The 19158-nt window shown below is 31.1% G+C and overlaps 1 protein-coding gene across 3 annotated transcripts in view; it reads left to right on the forward strand.

Moving 5' to 3' along the window:
* Rictor (RPTOR independent companion of MTOR complex 2) overlaps positions 1 to 19158 on the forward strand; it is a 116819-nt gene that overhangs the window by 63117 nt on the left and 34544 nt on the right. For all 3 annotated transcript variants that reach the window (XM_046422228.2, XM_046422229.2, XM_058572057.1), the window contains 9 exons: positions 3096 to 3222; positions 6530 to 6699; positions 11018 to 11085; positions 12070 to 12137; positions 16200 to 16282; positions 17449 to 17536; positions 18067 to 18157; positions 18259 to 18325; positions 18463 to 18543. In XM_046422228.2, the coding sequence (XP_046278184.1) occupies positions 3096 to 3222; positions 6530 to 6699; positions 11018 to 11085; positions 12070 to 12137; positions 16200 to 16282; positions 17449 to 17536; positions 18067 to 18157; positions 18259 to 18325; positions 18463 to 18543 (843 nt within the window). The remainder of the gene's footprint in view (positions 1 to 3095; positions 3223 to 6529; positions 6700 to 11017; positions 11086 to 12069; positions 12138 to 16199; positions 16283 to 17448; positions 17537 to 18066; positions 18158 to 18258; positions 18326 to 18462; positions 18544 to 19158) is intronic.

Raw genomic sequence — 19158 nt, forward strand, 5'->3', positions numbered from 1 at the left:
AGGTGTGTGCCACTGTGCCTTGCCTAAGTTTTTAATTTTGTAGAACTTCTGAAAATATCCTAGGGACCCTCAAAATTTTCTTGTGCACACTCAATAAAAGTAAACATTCTTAAAAACAATAGTACCATAATAAAAGTATCATTTGTCTTCTAATAGAGAAATTTGAGTTAGATATTATTTGTGAATCCAAGAGTAGGAAAATTGCATGCTCTCCCGGTAGATACCGGCTCAGAGGAAGAGTTGTGACCAAGGGTTTTTCTTTGGTTTAGCCAAAAGCGTTAAAGATAAAGCAAATTTGCTAATAAATAGTGACCATTATTGGCCAGAGAAACTAAATTCATTTTTTTAAATATTTATTTTTTTAGTTGAACACAGTACCTTTATTTTATTTGTTTATTTTCATGTGGTGCTGAGGATTGAAACCAGGGCCTCACGCATGCTAGGCAAGTGCTCTACCGCTGAGCCACAACCCCAGCCCAACTAAATTTATTTGTAATTTTAGCGTCTAATATTACATGTTTATTTTTTCCAATACCATCTTGGCAATTGAACTACTAGGAATCAATGTTTAGTGTTATAATTGCTAGGTCACTTTTTTTTGTATGTATGTATGTATGAAAAAAATTGATTTTTTCTATAAAATAATTGATACATTTTAAAGGAAAAGCAGAAATTTTGCGGGGAGGGCTTTCAGTTAACTTACTCAGAGAAATTAAGGAATACTCATGTCACTTATCCTCAGCTTTCACTTATCTCATTCATTTGGAGATTATCTGATAGTTTCTTTCAGTGTCTCTAATTTTTTTCTTTCCCTTTCCCCCTTCTATCCAGGCAGTCCTTTCTGTTTTATTCTTACACATTTTCTGTGTACTTTTCCTACTAGTCAGTTATTTCTACACTTTTTTCTATCCAGCTAATTTAAGCCATCATTTTCTTCATATATAATTTCTTATTACAACTATAAGGATTTGGTAGAATTTTATGTCCTTGATTTACAGCCAGATAGTGACAACACCAGAACAAGAGCCCAGTATCCAAATTTTCAAAGTGATATAGGTAGTGAGTATTAAGTAGAACATGCCTACACTGACATTTAGAGCTCATTTTTGGTTTAGCCACCTATTTCTGTCTTATTATGTCTCCATGTGTGTAGGCAGACTGCCACTACTACCTCAGTTGTTGTTTCTTTCCTACTCCTGTCATTTCATTTTCACCTCTTTCACACTGTATTCATTTTCCTGACTAAACTCAAATTTCAGATGTTACCCTGAGAGAACTTAGTGCTTTTGTAATTTCATATCAGTTCTACAAATTTATAACCTAGTCCTTATTTAATTTATTATATATATGTTTGTCCTATCATGCCAAAAAGATAATTAAACTTAAATGATGAATACATTCTGTGGCTTTTCCCTTAATTAATATTCATTGATTTATGAGGAATGCATTCTCTGCTTTATAAAGAATGTAAGCTTCTTTGCATATATTTCCCTGGAAAATAAGAGGAATGATTAATTTGTAAAAAATTTTAAATTTTATATATTTGTACCATTGCAGAATTTATTGAATTAAGTAAGTATATGTTTAGTAGACATGTGAGATTCATAGGGTAAAATTTTATTCTGTACTTGAAATTCTGTAAACCATCTGGTTATACACATCTTTATTTTCCAAATGAGCAAACTAAGGCACAAAAGGAAAGGATTAATTTAGTAGAGGTACTGTTGTTTATTCGTAGCATATTTTCTCTTAAAGTCAAATTGTCTGACTTTTATCCAGTTCTTTTCAGATATATCATATGCATTTCACTGGTTGGACAAATTTTATTATAAGTTCTTATGAACATAGTAATAGACTGCTCCATATTAAAGTACAAATTGATATAAGAGGTTAGAATTTTTCCCCCCAGGGAGATCAGTTTCTCATATCCCTTTCCACTTTCTCCTGGCTTTCCTTCTCACCTTTTTAAATTTTTGATTAAGGCAAGATAATGATTTCGAAATGGATATGAAAACTTTTTTAGGTCCTATAGTGATTAAAAATATTTTATGTTGTCTATAATTCCAATTGAACTGAATACTGCTTAAGGAAGATAACTGTCTACAGCAACTCTATTCATATACATCTTTCCTTTGATCCTCTGTAGTCTTTAATTGTATGATGTTCATTTAGTTATATTCTCTAATTGTTTCAAAGCACATTTTTATTTTTCCAGCAGGCTTCTGAGTCCACTAATCTGCGGGATAGGTGAATTTTCTTACCAGGCAAAGAAGGCATTCTCCTCTATTCTCAGTTTAGGGACCTGTTATTTTGAAATACTCTGTCTACCAAATAGTCTTTACTAAATAATAATTAACCATTTGTTTCTCTTTTCCAAATCAAAATGTTACTTGTTTTCTATATCCCACGTGTTATTGCCAATTATATTCTTCATTTAATGAGATTCATCTAGAGTTTTATCACCAAATATGTACTATTTCCATCAGAATTTTTGAAATGTTAAAAAATTTTTATTATTAATTCTTCCTTCTGGCATAGTAACAATATATTTGTGATATAACAGTGTGCCTACAGATTAGGGAGATTAGAGAAGTTTCTTGCAGCAAAATGAGGAGGATTGAGGGCTCCCCAGAATTAATTTGATGGAAAAGGAGAGTTAGGGTTAAAGATGTTCATGAGGTAAATTGGTAGGACTTGGTGATAATCATATATAAAGAAAGAAATCAGGGATGTAATGTGTTAACTACTGTTGTCACCACTGATTTACTTTGGGAACTGAAAAGCTATATAAGATATAGTTTCTATTCTAGAGTAACCGGGACACTCGGAAACATTAAAGTTTTGTTCGGAAACTAATTTATAGTCTGGACCATTAAAAAAAATCAAAAATGTTTTTTCATAGAAAGGATGACTAACATTTGTTACATCAATTATTAGTTATAGGAATCCTTTGAAATATTAGTATGCAACAGAAGGGTGAAATCACTAGCTGGATTTATAAAGATTCTATGGTCTTTACCTGAGTCTTAACAAAATAAGTTTAAAGTATGTATTATGCAGAAGTAATGTCTTTTTCCAATTCCTCTCTGTTACAGATGATTACTGTGAATGCTTCCTTGTTTCCTAGTTCTGTGGCCAACTCATTAATTGCAGTTGGAAATGATGGACTTCAGGAAAGAGACAGAATGGTCCGAGCATGCATTGCCATTATCTGTGAACTAGGTCAGAATTTTCTTCAAGTTATAAAAATACAGTTTTTTATAAGGAATATGTATCATTTCATAATGCCTTTAATATATAAGTCCTTTACTTATTGGCACAAAATATGAAAAAGTGCATTTCTGGTCGGAAAGTAGAGTTGTTATTTAACAGGCAGTTTCTAAATGACATTGAAATTGTAAGAATCTTAAAAGTTTTACTCATTATGAAGTTTGGTATAGGAGTTGTCTAAAATCTAGTGATTATAATAAAACTCCTTGAAGTCTGAAAGTCTGACATAAATTACACTATTTGCTGATGTGGATTAAAATAATAAATAATCCACCATGTACCAGAAATGAATTCTAAATGCAAAGGGAACCTGAGGGTAAGACATATGTAAATATTTATCTTATCATTGTGAAGAAAATGAATTCTGAAAATGAATTTTGAATCAAAAGAAATTGCAGGGAGGGGCTGTGGCTGTGGCTCAGTGGTAGAGCGCTTGCCTAGCATGTGTGAGGCCCTGGGTTCGATTCTCAGGACCACATACAAATGAATGAATGAATGAATGAACGAACGAACGAATGTCCATCAATAACTAATATAAATATTTTTTAAAAACCCAGGGATTTTAGTACCTATAGATTTTTACTCTTAAGAAGTCAAGAAAACAAGTAGAGCCAGAATAAGCAAGTAAAACAAACAGTAAATGTAACAAATTAACATTAAATACAAATCAATAGGAAAGCCAAATAATCCTTAGAGAAATATCTGGCTAATTAGCATATAAGTCCAGTCTTACTTATTGCAAATAAATGTAATTTAAAATAATTTTTAATTTTTTTAAAATTATAGATGGACACAATACCTTTATTTTATTTATTTATTTTTATATGATGCTGAGGATTGAACCAGCATCTCACAAGTGCTAGGCAAGCACTCAACCACTGAGCTACAGTCCCAGCCAAAATAAGTGTAATTTTTAATGGCAATAAGAGATGACATGTTTTCTGCTACTTAAAATAGGAATGGTGTAGGTCACATTCCTCTTGGGACAATAAATAAATTAAAAAAAAAGTTTAAGCTAAAGAAAGAGCCAAATCCTACCATTCTATATTTTAAAGTACTTTCTACAGTATCTTTTGGTTTAGCAACAAATTTAGAAATTTGATTAAGAAAGTTTACAACATAATAAAAATCTGACTATATGGGATCCCTGGAAAGCTATACTCAGGATTAATGTGTCATCATATAAAATGCTTTTTTTATAATTAAGTAAATAGTAAATAACTAAAAGCCAAGGAACAGGAAAAAGAAGAAAAAAAAATACTTCCTTAGAAAATAGAAGGAAAGCAACAAAAAATAAATAACTCTGATTAGGTAATAATAGATTATTCAACCTAACCTATAATAGTTGAAAGAAGAAAATAGTGAAATACACATTTATATTTTGTTTGGAAAACTCAAAGATCAGAAAAACAGAAGATTAAAAAGAAACGAGAAAGAAGGTATGTATGAGTTTTATTAATTACAAAATACTTTTAAATATATGTGTATTTGAAAACTTATTGAGATAAATGAGTTTTCAGGATAAATATTGATTTCCAGTTATTCAAAAGTAGAAAAAAAGGCTACCTCAAAATTTACAGAAGTAGTTGGAAACTGATAAAATGATTGCCTCCAAAGAGATTTATCAGTATAGCTTTGTTTTTAAAAAAACAAGAAGTAATTCTTATATGCACACAAATATACATATATCCATACATATATTTAAGTAAAATAATTAGATGCCTATGTTGTGAACATTCTAGAATATTTATCTCTAACCTACATTTGATGCTATTCTCAGTAGTAGATCTCTTCAGATACTACATCCTTATTACTCTTAATTAGCATTGTTTAAAAAGTTTTAGTTATTTGCAAGGCAAAATAATAAATTAAAAGTATGTTAGAAAGAAGATAGTATTACTGTATATATACCTAGAAAACACTGAATCCAGTGAAAAACAGAACTTTTCTAAGTAATTTTAATACAATGGAATCATGAAAATATAGATTTGATAGATTTATTTTGGAAGTAAATGGGATAGGAAAATGGTACTATTTTCAAAGTAGAAAACAAAGAAATTAAGAAATATCAAATTTGTATGATTTTTGTGTGTGTTTAGGTGGTTCTTTTGAGTTTGTCAAATTGATTCTCACGAAGTCACAGCTAATCTAAGTCTAGGAATGAGAGCAATGGTTGTCTGCAGTAGAGGGAGAAATGGTGCAAAGAAACTTTTATAGGATGATGAAAATTCTGATCCTAGAGCTGGGGCCCAGTGGTAGCACACTTGCCTGACATGTGTGGGGCACTGGGTTCGATTCTCAGCACTGCATATAAATTAATAAAATAAAGGTTTATCAACAACTAAATATATATATAAAGAAAATTCTGATCCTAGAGTGGGGTATTGGTTTCAAAGGTATAGACATTGTGTATTGAACTGTATTATTAATATTTGTGTATTTTAATTGTATGCAATTATACCTCCTTTTGGAAAATGTAGGAGAAAATATATTTCTAAAATTCACCACAAACCATGAAAAACGTTTTTAAAGAAGAAGGAAAAAAAAGTTATTTCATGTCTTTAAAAAAAACATTAACCTAAGTTTTTAAGAGAGAAAAACTGAAAAAAAGTAAGAGTTACAGACCCTGATATAGTGGGGGAAAACCCCTTAGTATATAGTTAAGTATAAAAAAGCATTTGAGAACCATGTTAGGATAATTGATTAAACTTGTGGAGAAAAATTGAGTTTATCCTCTTAATGAAACTCAACTTTCTGACAGATTGAAAATGAAAATGTAAGTCCTGAATGTATTTAAAACACACATTTGTGTATGCACATGAAAACAAAGTCCCTAGTCTTTTTTTTTTTTAAAGAGAGAGAGAGAGAGAGAGAGAGAGAGAGAGAGAGAATTTTAATATTTATTTTTTAGTTTTCAGCAGACAGAACATCTTTGTTTGTATATGGTGCTGAGAATCGAACCCGGGCCGCACACATGCCAGGCGAGCGCGCTACCGCTTGAGCCACATCTCCAGCCAGGTCCCTAGTCTTTTGAATAAGAATTCTGGGCATCCCTAGTTATTAAAGAGTGTGTATTAAACTGTATTGAATGCTTGAATTCACGTGTGTGTGTGTGTGTGTGTGTGTGTATTGTTAAATATGGTGATTTAGAAAATTTTTCAGATTCAAAATTAAATTTTAAAGTAAAAGCCTAGATTTGAAAGTAACTTTTTATTATTACCCCCATTATAATTGGGTAAGTTTTTCTCTTTTATTTTAGCACTTCAGAATCCAGAGGTGGTGGCCCTTCGAGGTGGATTAAACACCATCTTAAAAAATGTGATTGATTGTCAATTAAGTCGAATTAATGAGGCACTCATTACTACAATTCTGCACCTCCTTAATCATCCAAAGACCCGACAATATGTGCGAGCTGATGTAGAATTAGAGGTAGGAACTTCAATATTCCTTCCTAGTTTTAAAAAATGATTTTAAATGCATACTTCTACTTTGAAAATCTGAAGTTAATAGTAAGAACAACATTACTCTTCCAACCTGTGTTAACCAAAACTTGTTGATTCCCACCCTTATTTTATAACTTCTTTATTTGGAATGAATTCAATATATTATTCTCAGGAATATTTCATTGACATGCAAAACAAATTTTATTTTTGTATTATCCATGAAAAGTTTGCTGAGCAAATTAAGAATAAGTAAGGACATTATTATCCAAACTACATGTATGAAGATACGAATTGGTGTGAATGTACTTTGTATACAACCAGAGATATGCAAAATAGTGCTCTATATGTGTAATAAGAATTGTAATGCATTCCACTGTCATATATAAATTTAAAAAGTTAAATAAAAAAAGAATAAATAAGGTTACATTAAGACATTTACCTATTCAGGAGTACTATTTGTTTTTAAGAATTTTAGTATGTTGACAGAGTTTGAGTATGTACTATTTATTTATTAAACCATACTAAAATTCTCAGAATTTGGAAGCATGTTTTTAGCAACTATCATACAACTTGAAAGAAAGTATGTTCATTTTTTTTTTCATAGTACTCTATTTTTAAGTTTTTACTAATTCACATAGTATTTTTTACAATTAGTCTAATAAGATACTGTGTACTCTTAAAAATATGTAGTGGAGATTGGAATAAGAATTATCACTATATTTTTAGTTTATTCATCTGAATGTACTACATTGCCCATTACAGGTAGTATTCACAGTAAATTTAAATCAAGATTTATTTGTGTTTGGGTATGAAAGTATGTAAGGTATAAAAGATTTGTTATACCCTACTTAGTCTTTATAAATCATTTTAGGAAACTTATCTTAAATGTTATGGTCTTATTAGGATCTGCTTTCCTTCCTTGCTTTCTTCCTTTTATTGTATGTCTTTTATTTATTTATTTTTTTTGAGATGGGGGTCTTACTATGTTACCCAGCCTGGCTCAAGTAATCTTCCTGCCTCTGCTTCTCAAGTAGCTGGGAATACAAGCATTTGCTGTGCCCAGCTTTAAAAACTATTTTTAGAAACACTTCATAGTATAAAATTGATATTAGCCCGTGTCATTAACTAACATGTAAGCAAAATAGTCTCCTTAATAAGTGATTTCAAACACATTATTTATAGTTCCATAAGAATACACTGGAATTGTTGATATTTTGTTGTTTGTTTAATCTTTTCTCTTTTTCCTGTAGAAAAGCTGTATTATTAAAATTGAAGATGACTATAATAAAAGATGATAATATGTATAGGCTGTTTTTAGTCCTATGTATTACATAACAAATTAGCAAAGCCCTTATATAAATGAAATAAACTTTAAATATTTTGTTGATTTTTAAATACATTACTGTCTTTGCTTATATCTTCTTCTGTAAAACCACAAATATCATTTTTTTCTCCTTAACATGACCCAACTAAAACCAAGAGGACAGATTTTAGGATATACATATCAGGTTTTATTTTTTTGCTCTGTGCCCTACTAGCTTTATGACCTTAGGCAAGTTACTTAGCTTGTCTTGGACCTGCTTTCTTCATAGGTAAAATGAAAGTTAAGGTTTTCAACCTTAAAAAATTGTTGTGATGATTAAATACTATAAGTAATAATAATTAAATGCTATAAATAATAATAATAGTAACAGCAGGTAGAACTCATGTAAAGTTTATAATTAGTAAGAGTGTATTCTAGGTACTTTATCTATATTAATTCTAATTTGCCTAAAATGCCTTACATAGTACTGGAGCATCATAAATATTCAGTGAAGGCTGGTTACTTTGGATATTATTTATCATCATCTTCCACTTTTATTATCTTTGTCATTGCATTTGCTATTGATAATATGATCCTATTTTTAATATCATTTGAATTTTATCAGTTTTATTTTCATTCTAAATTAATAAAATTTTACTAATGGCAGAATAACCATTTTGCAGTACTGTTGACTCTGTTGGTAGACCCTGATGGTCTTCCTGTTAAAAATAGATTTTAATTAACTTAAATATTTTTTAATATCCCTTTTTAAGTTTATTCTGTTTCTAGTGAATTTACACTTAATATACAAGAGCTTTTTTTTCCCTAGAGTTACTTGTTGTTTAGGGTGTAGTTGGACACTGAAAATCCAGGTAGGCTCTTGGTGGAATCAGAGAAAGCAAAGTATGGTGCTAAAATGACAAAACTGGATATTTCATGGCTAATTTTCTGTTCTTGATATTCACCAGATTCTTGATGCTGTCTGAATGATTAGATGAAGATCTCAGTTTATAATTTTTGAAATATGTTTTAAAAAATCCCAATCTCTTACTTCTGAGGAGAAAAGTACTCAATAAGCTCTATCGCAAGCACTGAAGGGACATAATTAGAAACACAGGAAGGCCAAAGTTAATACTTAATCTTAACAAAATTGCCGTAGAGAGCATAGCTTAATTTTAACTCAGTTGGTCATTAGTATAAAGTGATCAGCTGTTTTAATCTACTATCTGGCAGGAAAGGATAAATCCTTTTTGGTGGAGTATAGCATCACTAGGAGGATTCTATTATAAAAATGCAGTGTCAGATAGTCAAAAATGTGTAGTACTACGAAAAGACAGGACCATAGAGATTGAAATCCCCAAAGAGAAAACATTCCATAGACAATACATAATTCAAGTTAGAAGATAAAGGTAATTCAGGTTAGAAGAAAGACTTTAAGACAACTATGGCAATTTGTTCAGGAAGAAGAAAAAGGTGAAATAATGAAGAACTTCACGATATAATTGTATCTATAAAAATAATCAAATGAAATTCTAGTCGTGAAAATTATAATACCTAGAATTCAAAATTCAGTGAAATTAAACACTCATTTTGAACAAGGATATTTGGATAGTAAACTGAACGAAAGATGAGTAAATATCTAGAGTAAAACAGAAAAAAGGAAAGTAAATAAACATAGTGAAAGGAATAAAAATAGTCTTTGGTGAGGATGCAGGGAAAAAGGAACACTCATACATTGCTGGTGGGACTGCAAATTGGTGCAGCCAATTTGGAAAGCAATATGGAGATTTCTTGGAAAGCTGGGAATAGAACCACCATTTGACCCAGCTATTCCTCTTCTCGGACTATACCCAAAAGATCTAAAAACAGCATACCACAGGGACACAGCCACATCAATGTTTATAGCAGCACAATTCACAATAGCTAGGCTGTGGAACCAACCTAGATGCCCTTCAATAGATGAATGGATAAAAAAACATGTGGCATTTATACACAATGAAATATCACTCAGCACTAAAAAATAATAAGGTCATGGCATTTTCGGGGAAATGGATGGCATTAGAGCAGATTATGCTAAATGAAATTAGCCAGTCCCTAAAAAATAAATGCCAAATGTCTTCTCTGATATAAGTGGGGTGACTCAAAATGGGGTAGGGAGGAAAAGCATGAGAAGAAGATTACCACTAAATAGGGAAGAGTGGTGGGAGGGAAAAGAAGGGAGAAGGGGAATTGCACGGAAGATGGAAGGAGACGAGACCCTCATTATTATATAGAATACATGTATGATGATGTAAGGGGAAAAAAAAGTGTGTCACATTAGATTGGGTAGAGAGAAGTGATGGGAGGGGAGGGGAGGGGATGGGGGAAAGGAAGGACAGCAGAATAAAATAGACATTATTATTGCTGTATGTAAATATATATATATATATATATATATATATATATAGTCTTTGGAAAAGAGAGTAAATTGATAGAAGCAAATAACCAAAGCAACAATGGCCTAGACCCAGTTTGTAAAACTAGCATTGCTTCATGATTATAAAGCTCAAAAAAAAAAAAAGAGATACAAAATGGAAAAAGATGTAGGTACATCATGTAAGACTGTTGAAACTCAAGACAGTGAAAAATCACTGGAGGGAAAAAAAAAAGTAGTAATTTCCTTCAAAGGAGAAAGTCAACTAGCTGTGGTTGAGTGGCATCTTTACAGTGCTGAAACAAAGTAATTACCAAATCAGCCTAGATAAAATACTGTTTTTATTCAACTTTTTGTGTACTGTTTTTGATCTACGTTATACCTCAATTTAAATGTTCAGAAATTCAGTTTTTACTTAGAAAAGTCACCTATCATATCTTGATGAATTTTAAGAAGGAAGTTTAAATGAAAACCCCAATTAAAGAGATAGAAAAATTAATTTAGGCTTTTTATAGGTTGAATGCTGTTTATAATAAAAGACTTCATGCTCTTTTGTTACCTTTTTCTCTTTCTTTTTTTTTTAATTAGCGAATTTTAGCACCCTATACTGATTTTCACTACAGACATAGTCCAGATACTGCTGAAGGACAGCTCAAGTAAGTACCACTGGTTCCTAATAATTTATGAAATGTTATGTGTTAATATTAAAGCTTTTATATTTGCCTGATTTCATATAGAACTAGAGAAGTGTGAATTTAAATGAATTTCCTATTTCATTGAATTATACGGCTTTTTTCTCATGATTACTATAAAAAGTAAAAGAAATCTTTGGAAATTTAAAGATTAATTTCTTATTTAAAAAATAAGACAATTCAATGTAAAACCTAGATCTTTGTTTTTGTATTGTATGTATTTTTAGCATAATTACTTTATCATCCCTTAGAGAATGAAATAATAGTAGGCCAATGTCTATCTGGATATTTGGAGGAGCATAAATTAAGAGTTATCAGATTGTTGTAAATCATTGAAACCGACCATGAAAAATCTACCATGAAAAATGTTTAACAAATATAAATAGATCTGTTGCTTAATTGTCTTAACTATTGTTAGACAGTTGGTTACATAATTGTAGGAAGTGGTTGGTAATAATATCATCTAGTTATTTAATAACATTTTAATGACTATATAGATTATTCATCTTGCTCATTGGAAATGCTCAAATAAGTTTGGGGCAAGAACTTTGAATTTTGAATAAGAGAATGCAATAAAAGAGATTTCCTAGGTAGTTTTCTTTGTTAAGGGGCAGCCTTGCAAGACAGATGCTTATTAAGTAGATTTCTAACGCTAAAATAAAGCTCATCTAAAAATAATTTTCAGAAAGGCAGGGAATATGGAACTGAATAGGAACAGCAAAATTTTTAGTTTATTTTAAACTATGTACTGAATTTTAATAGAAGTACAGTTTATAGTTGGGTAATTGGCTTTGGGGTAGATAACTTTTCTCTTAACATCTTTTTTAATTTCATATGTAAATATCTAAACATCAGTGATAGATAGCTCTTATTCTGATAAAGAAGCATCAAAAACTCATTTTATTTTAACATTGTATGTCTTTGATACTCTTCCCCACTTTTAAATAGAGAAGACAGAGAAGCACGGTTTCTAGCCAGTAAAATGGGAATCATTGCAACATTCCGGTCATGGGCAGGTATGTTACTCCACATTACTAGTCCGTAACATCCAAGAAGAGAAACTTGACTGGTTTTTCAAAAGTTAAGTTATTATTGCTGCATCTGATTTAAATTTTAATGTTGTTTTACTTTACACATTGTTATTAGAACCAAAGAATTCATATAAAATAATTAAAATATAGTGGGGAAAATTGGTAACAGTGAATAGGAAACAACTAGTTTTTATTCAGTATACATATATATTAACTTTTTATTAAGTCACTGTGCTAGTTCAAGAAAAATTAAGAGGCAATTCAAGAAAAATTAAGCATGGTGTATTACCCACTCATCAAAACACACACCCTTCAAAAAAGCAAAACTTTCTTGTTAGCTAGATATGTAACTAAAATTTGTTACTTAAAAATAATGTAGTCATTTGGGTATAGACCCAGGAGAGGGATAGCTGGGTCAAATGGTGGTCCCATTCCCAGTTTTCCAAGAAATCTCAATACTGCTTTCCATATTGGCTGCACCAATTTGCAGTCCCACAGGAGTGTATGAGTACCATCCCCTCCCCCCACGCATCCTCCCCAACACTTATTGTTATTTGTATGCATAATAGCTGCCATTCTGACTGGAGTGAGATGAAATCTTAGAATGGTTTTGATTTGCATTTCTCTAATTGGTAATGATGATGAACATTTTTTCATGTATTTGTTGATTGATTGTACATCATCTTCTGAGACAATTTATAATAGCTAAACTGTGGAACCAACCTAGATGCCCTTCAGTAGATGAATGGATAAAAAAATGTGGCATATATACAAAATGGAATATTACTTAGCAATAAAAGAGAATGCAATCATGGCATTTGCAGGTAAACGGATGGAATTAGAGAAGATAATGTCAAGTGAAGTTAGCCAATCCCCAAAAAACAAATGCCGAATGTTTTCTTTGATATAAGGAGGCTGATTCGTAGTGGGATAGGGAGAGGGAGCATGGGAGAAATAGATGAACTCTAGATAGGGCAGAGGTATTGGAGGGAGAGAGAGAAGGAGCATGGGGTAATTAATGATGGTGGAATGTAATGATCATTATTATCCAAAGTACAGATATGAAGACACAAATTGGTGTGAATATACTATGTATACAGACACGAAAAATTGTGTTCTATATATGTAATAAGAATTGTAATGCATTCTGCTGCCATATATTTAAAAATAATAATAAATAATAATGTCATGTTATAAATATCCAAATAAGTTCTTTAAGAAGTTTGAGAATAGGCATTTTACCAATTTTATCAATTTCTGTGGAATAAAAGGCAAATGTTTTTTTCATGAAATAATACCACCATTGCATTATTTTCTATTAACGATTACCTCTTCCTTCTTGGTTTCATAGAATAATTGATGTAATAGCCTAGAAAGGAATTAAGCAATTTACCTAAACATTTCTATGTACTTCAGTAACTGTACCTGACAAAAATATTTTTTCCATCCAAATGTTTATTCCAGCCATAGATTTAGCCCCTTACCAGTATATTTCCAGGGACTTCTGTCCTCTAAATACCTTGGTAAAAAGCTGTGCCTTGCTATTTTTCAAAGCTGCCTATTTTCATTGCCTTTATATTTATAGATATAGGATTTTATAAGGATCTAATGGTTATATATATTTTTTATATTTATTTTAACTTGTTTTCTGTTGCTATAACAAAATACTGAGACTGAGTAATATGTAAAAAAGTTGAGGTTTATTTAGTTTACCATTTCTGAAGACTGAGAAGTCCAAGAGCATGGTATTGCCATCACATTGTGAGACAGTGAGTGTGCTAACATGGGTCTCTCTTCCTCTTCTCATAAAGTCATTGTGGGACTTCACCATCGTAACCTCATAGTAATCCTAATTACCTCACAAAGACCCTGCCTCCAGATACTCAATATAAAGTTGGGGATTAGGTTTCTGACACATGAACCTTTGGCAGACACATTCAACATAGAAACCAACTCAGTCATCCTGCCAAGCTTAACTTTGTCTTACTCCAAAACTCAGTATAACTTTGTTTTTTTTGTAGTTAAATCATTATCCTTTATCATCTCTTAGAGTTTGAGAAATACCATGTTGATGATTTAAACAAATAATTTTACATATTATGTTTTAATTTGAATTTTGATTCTGAATCCAAAGAGAACATAGATTATTCATAAACATGTACATTAAGATTGAACATCCTTAACACAAAGTCGGAAGTGCCCCACAACCCAAAGATTTTGAGTACCTACATGACACCACAAGTGGAACATTTCATAACTGTCCTCATGTGATGAGTCATAGTCAAAACAATAGTATACTAAGAATACCATATTAAATGACCTTCATGCTATGTGAATAAAACAAATGAATTTCATGATTAGACTTGAGTCTCATATCTAAGATACTTCATTAAATATATGCAAATATTCAGAAGTCCAAATATTTCTAAAATCTGAAACCCTTCTGATTCTAAGTATTTCAGATAAAAGATATTCAATGTGTATATGCTTAACTAGAAGTTACAGGGAACTTTACAATCCTATATGACTTTTTCCAAAACATGTTTTATTTTATTACAAAAAACTTGAAAATTTTTTTTTTTAAATTTTACAGTGATCACACATGTATGCATTCCATGTATTTGTTTTATTACATGTCTGTTTTCATTCCTCTGTGCCTTCATCAGTCCATCTTAAACACTTTTCACGTCTAAATATTTTAGCATGTACACTATTAGCTCTTCAGTATAAAATACTGTTTTATATTCCCATTAGTGATATTTATGAGTTGCAGTTGCTTGGCATCCTCATTATCATGTGGTATTATCTTTAATTTTAGCAAGTTTAGTAAGTAGGTGTGTAGTACTGTTTCAGTCAGCTTTTTCACTGGTATGACCAAAGGATCAGACTAGAACAATCATAGAGGAAGAAAAGTTTATTTGGAGGCTCATGATTTCAGAGGTCTCAATCCACAGACAGCAGGTTCCATTCCTTGGGGCTTGAGGTAAGGCAGAACATCATGGCAGGAGAATGTGGCAGAGGGAAGTAGTTTACATGATGATCAGAAAGCAGAGGGAGAGGTCTCCACTTGCCAGATAAAATATATACCCCAAAGCCTTGCCCCAATTCCAGCCTCCTACGGCCACACCCTACCCCTTCAATTACCACTTAGTTAATCCCTGAGGGGATTAATTCACTGTTTGGGACAAGACACTTACAAGCCATTTATTTCTCCTGTGACCCTTCCTGCATTGTCTTCAATGTAAGCTTTTGAGGAGACACCTCACATCCAAACCATAACAAGTACTATCTTACTTGAATTTCTCTGATGACTAATGATCGGCATTTGTTGGCTGGTCACTTTTTAATTTTTTTTGTGGTACCAGGAATTGAACACAGTGGTGCTCAAACCCTGAGCCACACCCAACCCTTTTTATTTTTTTTATTTTGAGATAGAGTTACCCTTAGTTGCCTAGGGCCTTACTGAGTTGCTGAGGCTGGCCTCAAATTTGCAATCCTCCTGCCTCAGCCTCCCAATTTGCTAGGATTTCAGGCCTGTGCCAGCATGCTGGCTCCTACATATCTTATGTGATAAATAATTTTAATTTGTTCAAAATTGTTTTAGTTCTGTAACTTAAAACTTTTTATTCATATTATGTAAACTGTTGCTTACACTCTTCTGTTTATTCAATAGATTTTAGAATTAAACTTTAACAAATGTCATACAGTTTTTGACTTTAGACTGGGGCATATTAAATAGAGACAGACAATATTGTCTTATTCTCTCCTAAGGTCTTACTCCCAAAGAAGGAGTCCTCAGCCAACAGGACTTTTATCAATTTCTGGATATGAAAAAGAAATTGAAGAAGGAATTTAAGTGTACAAAGTTATTGGTAGTCTCTAATTAGTAGGGAAATAACAGAATGATTATAGTGGATTTCACTTACATGGTTTTAATTATAATAGTATAATTTAGCTTGGAAAAATGTTGCATATTTTGTTAAGACACATCACTATAGGATTATTTTTGAAATTTATGTCTGATTTTTTTCTTTTTATCATCCTTAGGTATTATTAATTTATGTAAACCTGGAAACTCTGGAATCCAGTCTCTAATTGGAGTACTTTGCATACCAAATATGGAAATAAGGGTTGGTAAAAGTTATTGTGATTGTTTTATTCCTGGACCTTTAATAGAGGAAATTGATTATTATTTTTTTTTAATTTCAGGTGATGTTTTTTCCTCAGTGTTAATTTGTATCATAGAGCATTTTAAAAATACATGAGTATTTAATACTTAGTTAAACCCTAAGTACCATAGCAATCACTGAAAATACTACTGTTAGGAATGATGATTACATTAAAAATTGATATTTAATTATGCTTTATTCATTAATAATGAAAGCAAATAAAAAGGTATTCTTATTATAAAATGTTCAAACACTACAGAAATACATTTAGCAAAAAGCAAATGTGTATTTATCTGCCTTGAAATTTATATTAGGTATTTATACTACGAGTTTTTATTTTGAAGATGGTGATTTCGATTGAAATTGAGTTGTTTATATATTGATTTATTTGACATATCTGTAAATTATTGACTTGTAGGGAATTTGTATTAAACAGCTAAAAGCACATTGAATTTAGAAGAGAAAATAATTAACTCAAATGATTCCTTTCATTTCCTCTTAAAATGTTTTTGTTTTTTATTTTTTTATTTTATTCCTTCTTTTTGCCTCTTTCTATTTTTTTTTTCTTTGTATGAACCAAACCTGGAATTGGAAAATATTAGAAAATTTTGTTCAGTTGTGCCTTGTTTAAACTATGAAATAAAAAGCATTTAGATAATAAAAATGAAAAGATATGATTGTAAATGGAGAAATCTCTGAGCAAGGAACCAAAAAGTGGGGTTATTTGGTTAACTTTTTTTCTTTTTCTTTTCTTTCTTTCTTTTTTTTCTTCTTCTTTGTTGTTGTTGTCGTCATCATAACTCAAACCCAGGGCTAAGCAAGTGCTCACCACTGAACCATACACCAGCCCATCAGTTACCTTCTTGCCCTATAGGTGGGAAAGAACATGGAATCTGTTTTCATTGTACAATAGGGAAAGATTTTTTTTGAAAAGTTTAAATGATGTATGTAGTAAGAATTCAGTAGTTATCACGTCTCTAATATAGGCTTGATACACTAATTTTCCAAAATAACAATAGTTCTGTTTTTATTTATTTTTTTTTAATTCTGTGAACAGGATTTTTTTAAGTCTTTGAATAAAGATTTATTTCATAAGAATAAGTAACCATATTTGTTTGCTCTTATAGCGAGGTCTGCTTGAAGTGCTTTATGATATATTTCGTCTTCCTCTACCTGCTGTAACAGAGGAGTTTATAGAAGCACTTCTCAGTGTAGGTAAGTATTGAAGAGCATTTGTACCTATTTATTGTAATCTTTAAAGTGACTTATCTAATGGAGATGAAATACCTAAAAGGTGAAATACTAATATTGAGCATGATTTTTTTTTGTTAGTGCATAATTGTGGCTTGAAAATAACATAAAAATGAAACCTCAGATTCCTAAAACCACGAAATTTTTAATTTCTTCTTTACCATCCTATCTCTTATAAGTGAGCAATGAACTTAATAGAAAGATAGGCCGAGAAATTTTTTTTTTAAAAAAGACAGAAACCTATGTAATTCTTAGATTATCTAATTTTTATCTTATTTTAGCCAAATGACAACTAAGTTCCAAAATAAAGGAAGTTAGGTGTTCACACTTTACATAAATAGTTTTTTTGGTATATCTTTTTGAGTGTATTATTTCTTAACCAGAGAACTCCTTGAAATTCTTGATATAGTCTGGTTGACTGATGATTCTACAGTTACCTGAAGTACTTCAGTGTTATCTAATCTTCTTTAACTATGTCATTTTAACAACTTTAGATCCAGGAAGATTCCAAGACAGTTGGAGGCTTTCAGATGGCTTTGTAGCAGCTGAGGCAAAAACCATTCTTCCTCATCGTGCCAGATCCAGGTGGAATTTAAATATAAACTTATTACTACTACTGTTTTTATATAAGACTGTGTAGTATATGAAACATTCTTTAAATTAATTCTATGCTGTTTTTTGTCCAGGCCAGATCTCATGGATAATTATTTGGCGTTGGTACTCTCTGCATTTATTCGTAATGGACTTTTAGAAGTAAGACTTAGACACTTATTTTATTCTATTTTGTTTATTTTATTTTTTGTACCAGAATTATTTCCGAGTGAAAAGCACATCTGATGCACGAATATGTTCATGTATATTAATTTACAAAAGTATTTTAATTTTCATAGGGTTTGGTCGAAGTGATAACAAACAGTGATGATCATATCTCAGTTAGAGCTACCATCCTTCTAGGAGAGCTTTTACATATGGTAAGTTTAGCAACTTCTGATTATATAGTTCATTCTTTTTTTTTTAAATATACTTTTGTTTTAGTTGTTAATGGGCCTTTTTTTATATGCGGTTCTGAGAATCGAACCCAGGGCCTCACACTTGCTAGGCAAGCACTCTACCACTGAGCCACAACCCTAGCTCGATGTTTCATACTTTTAATATTATAATTTATAAAATCAATCATTTGCTTTATATTAACTCAAAAAATAAAGTATATCACCTGATTTTATAAATGGAACAAATATAGAAAATACCAAGTACTGAATGTTAATATTTTTATACTCATTTTTGATATGGATATTTTAGTCCTTTAAAAAACTAGGTTGCTTTCAGAAAGATTTCCTACCCAAAAAGCAAGAAATTGAAATTAAAAATCTATAAATATTATTTCAGTCATGTAGAAATGTAATCAGTACATTATAGCCAATGCCTGAATTTTAGAATCCTTTTTGCAAAAATATTCTATAATTTCCTTGTTTGGACATCAGTGTTTCTGGTAAATTTATAATCTGAGATTCAGAGAATCCTTTTAGTTGGGGCTGGGAGGCACTATGATTTTCTGATACTAGCTACCACTAGTACTACTACTACTA

Source organism: Marmota monax, unplaced genomic scaffold (genome assembly GCF_021218885.2).
Source record: "Marmota monax isolate L192 unplaced genomic scaffold, Marmota_monax_Labrador192_F-V1.1 WCK01_AAM20220418_F8-fsc00077, whole genome shotgun sequence".
NCBI lineage: Eukaryota > Metazoa > Chordata > Mammalia > Rodentia > Sciuridae > Marmota > Marmota monax.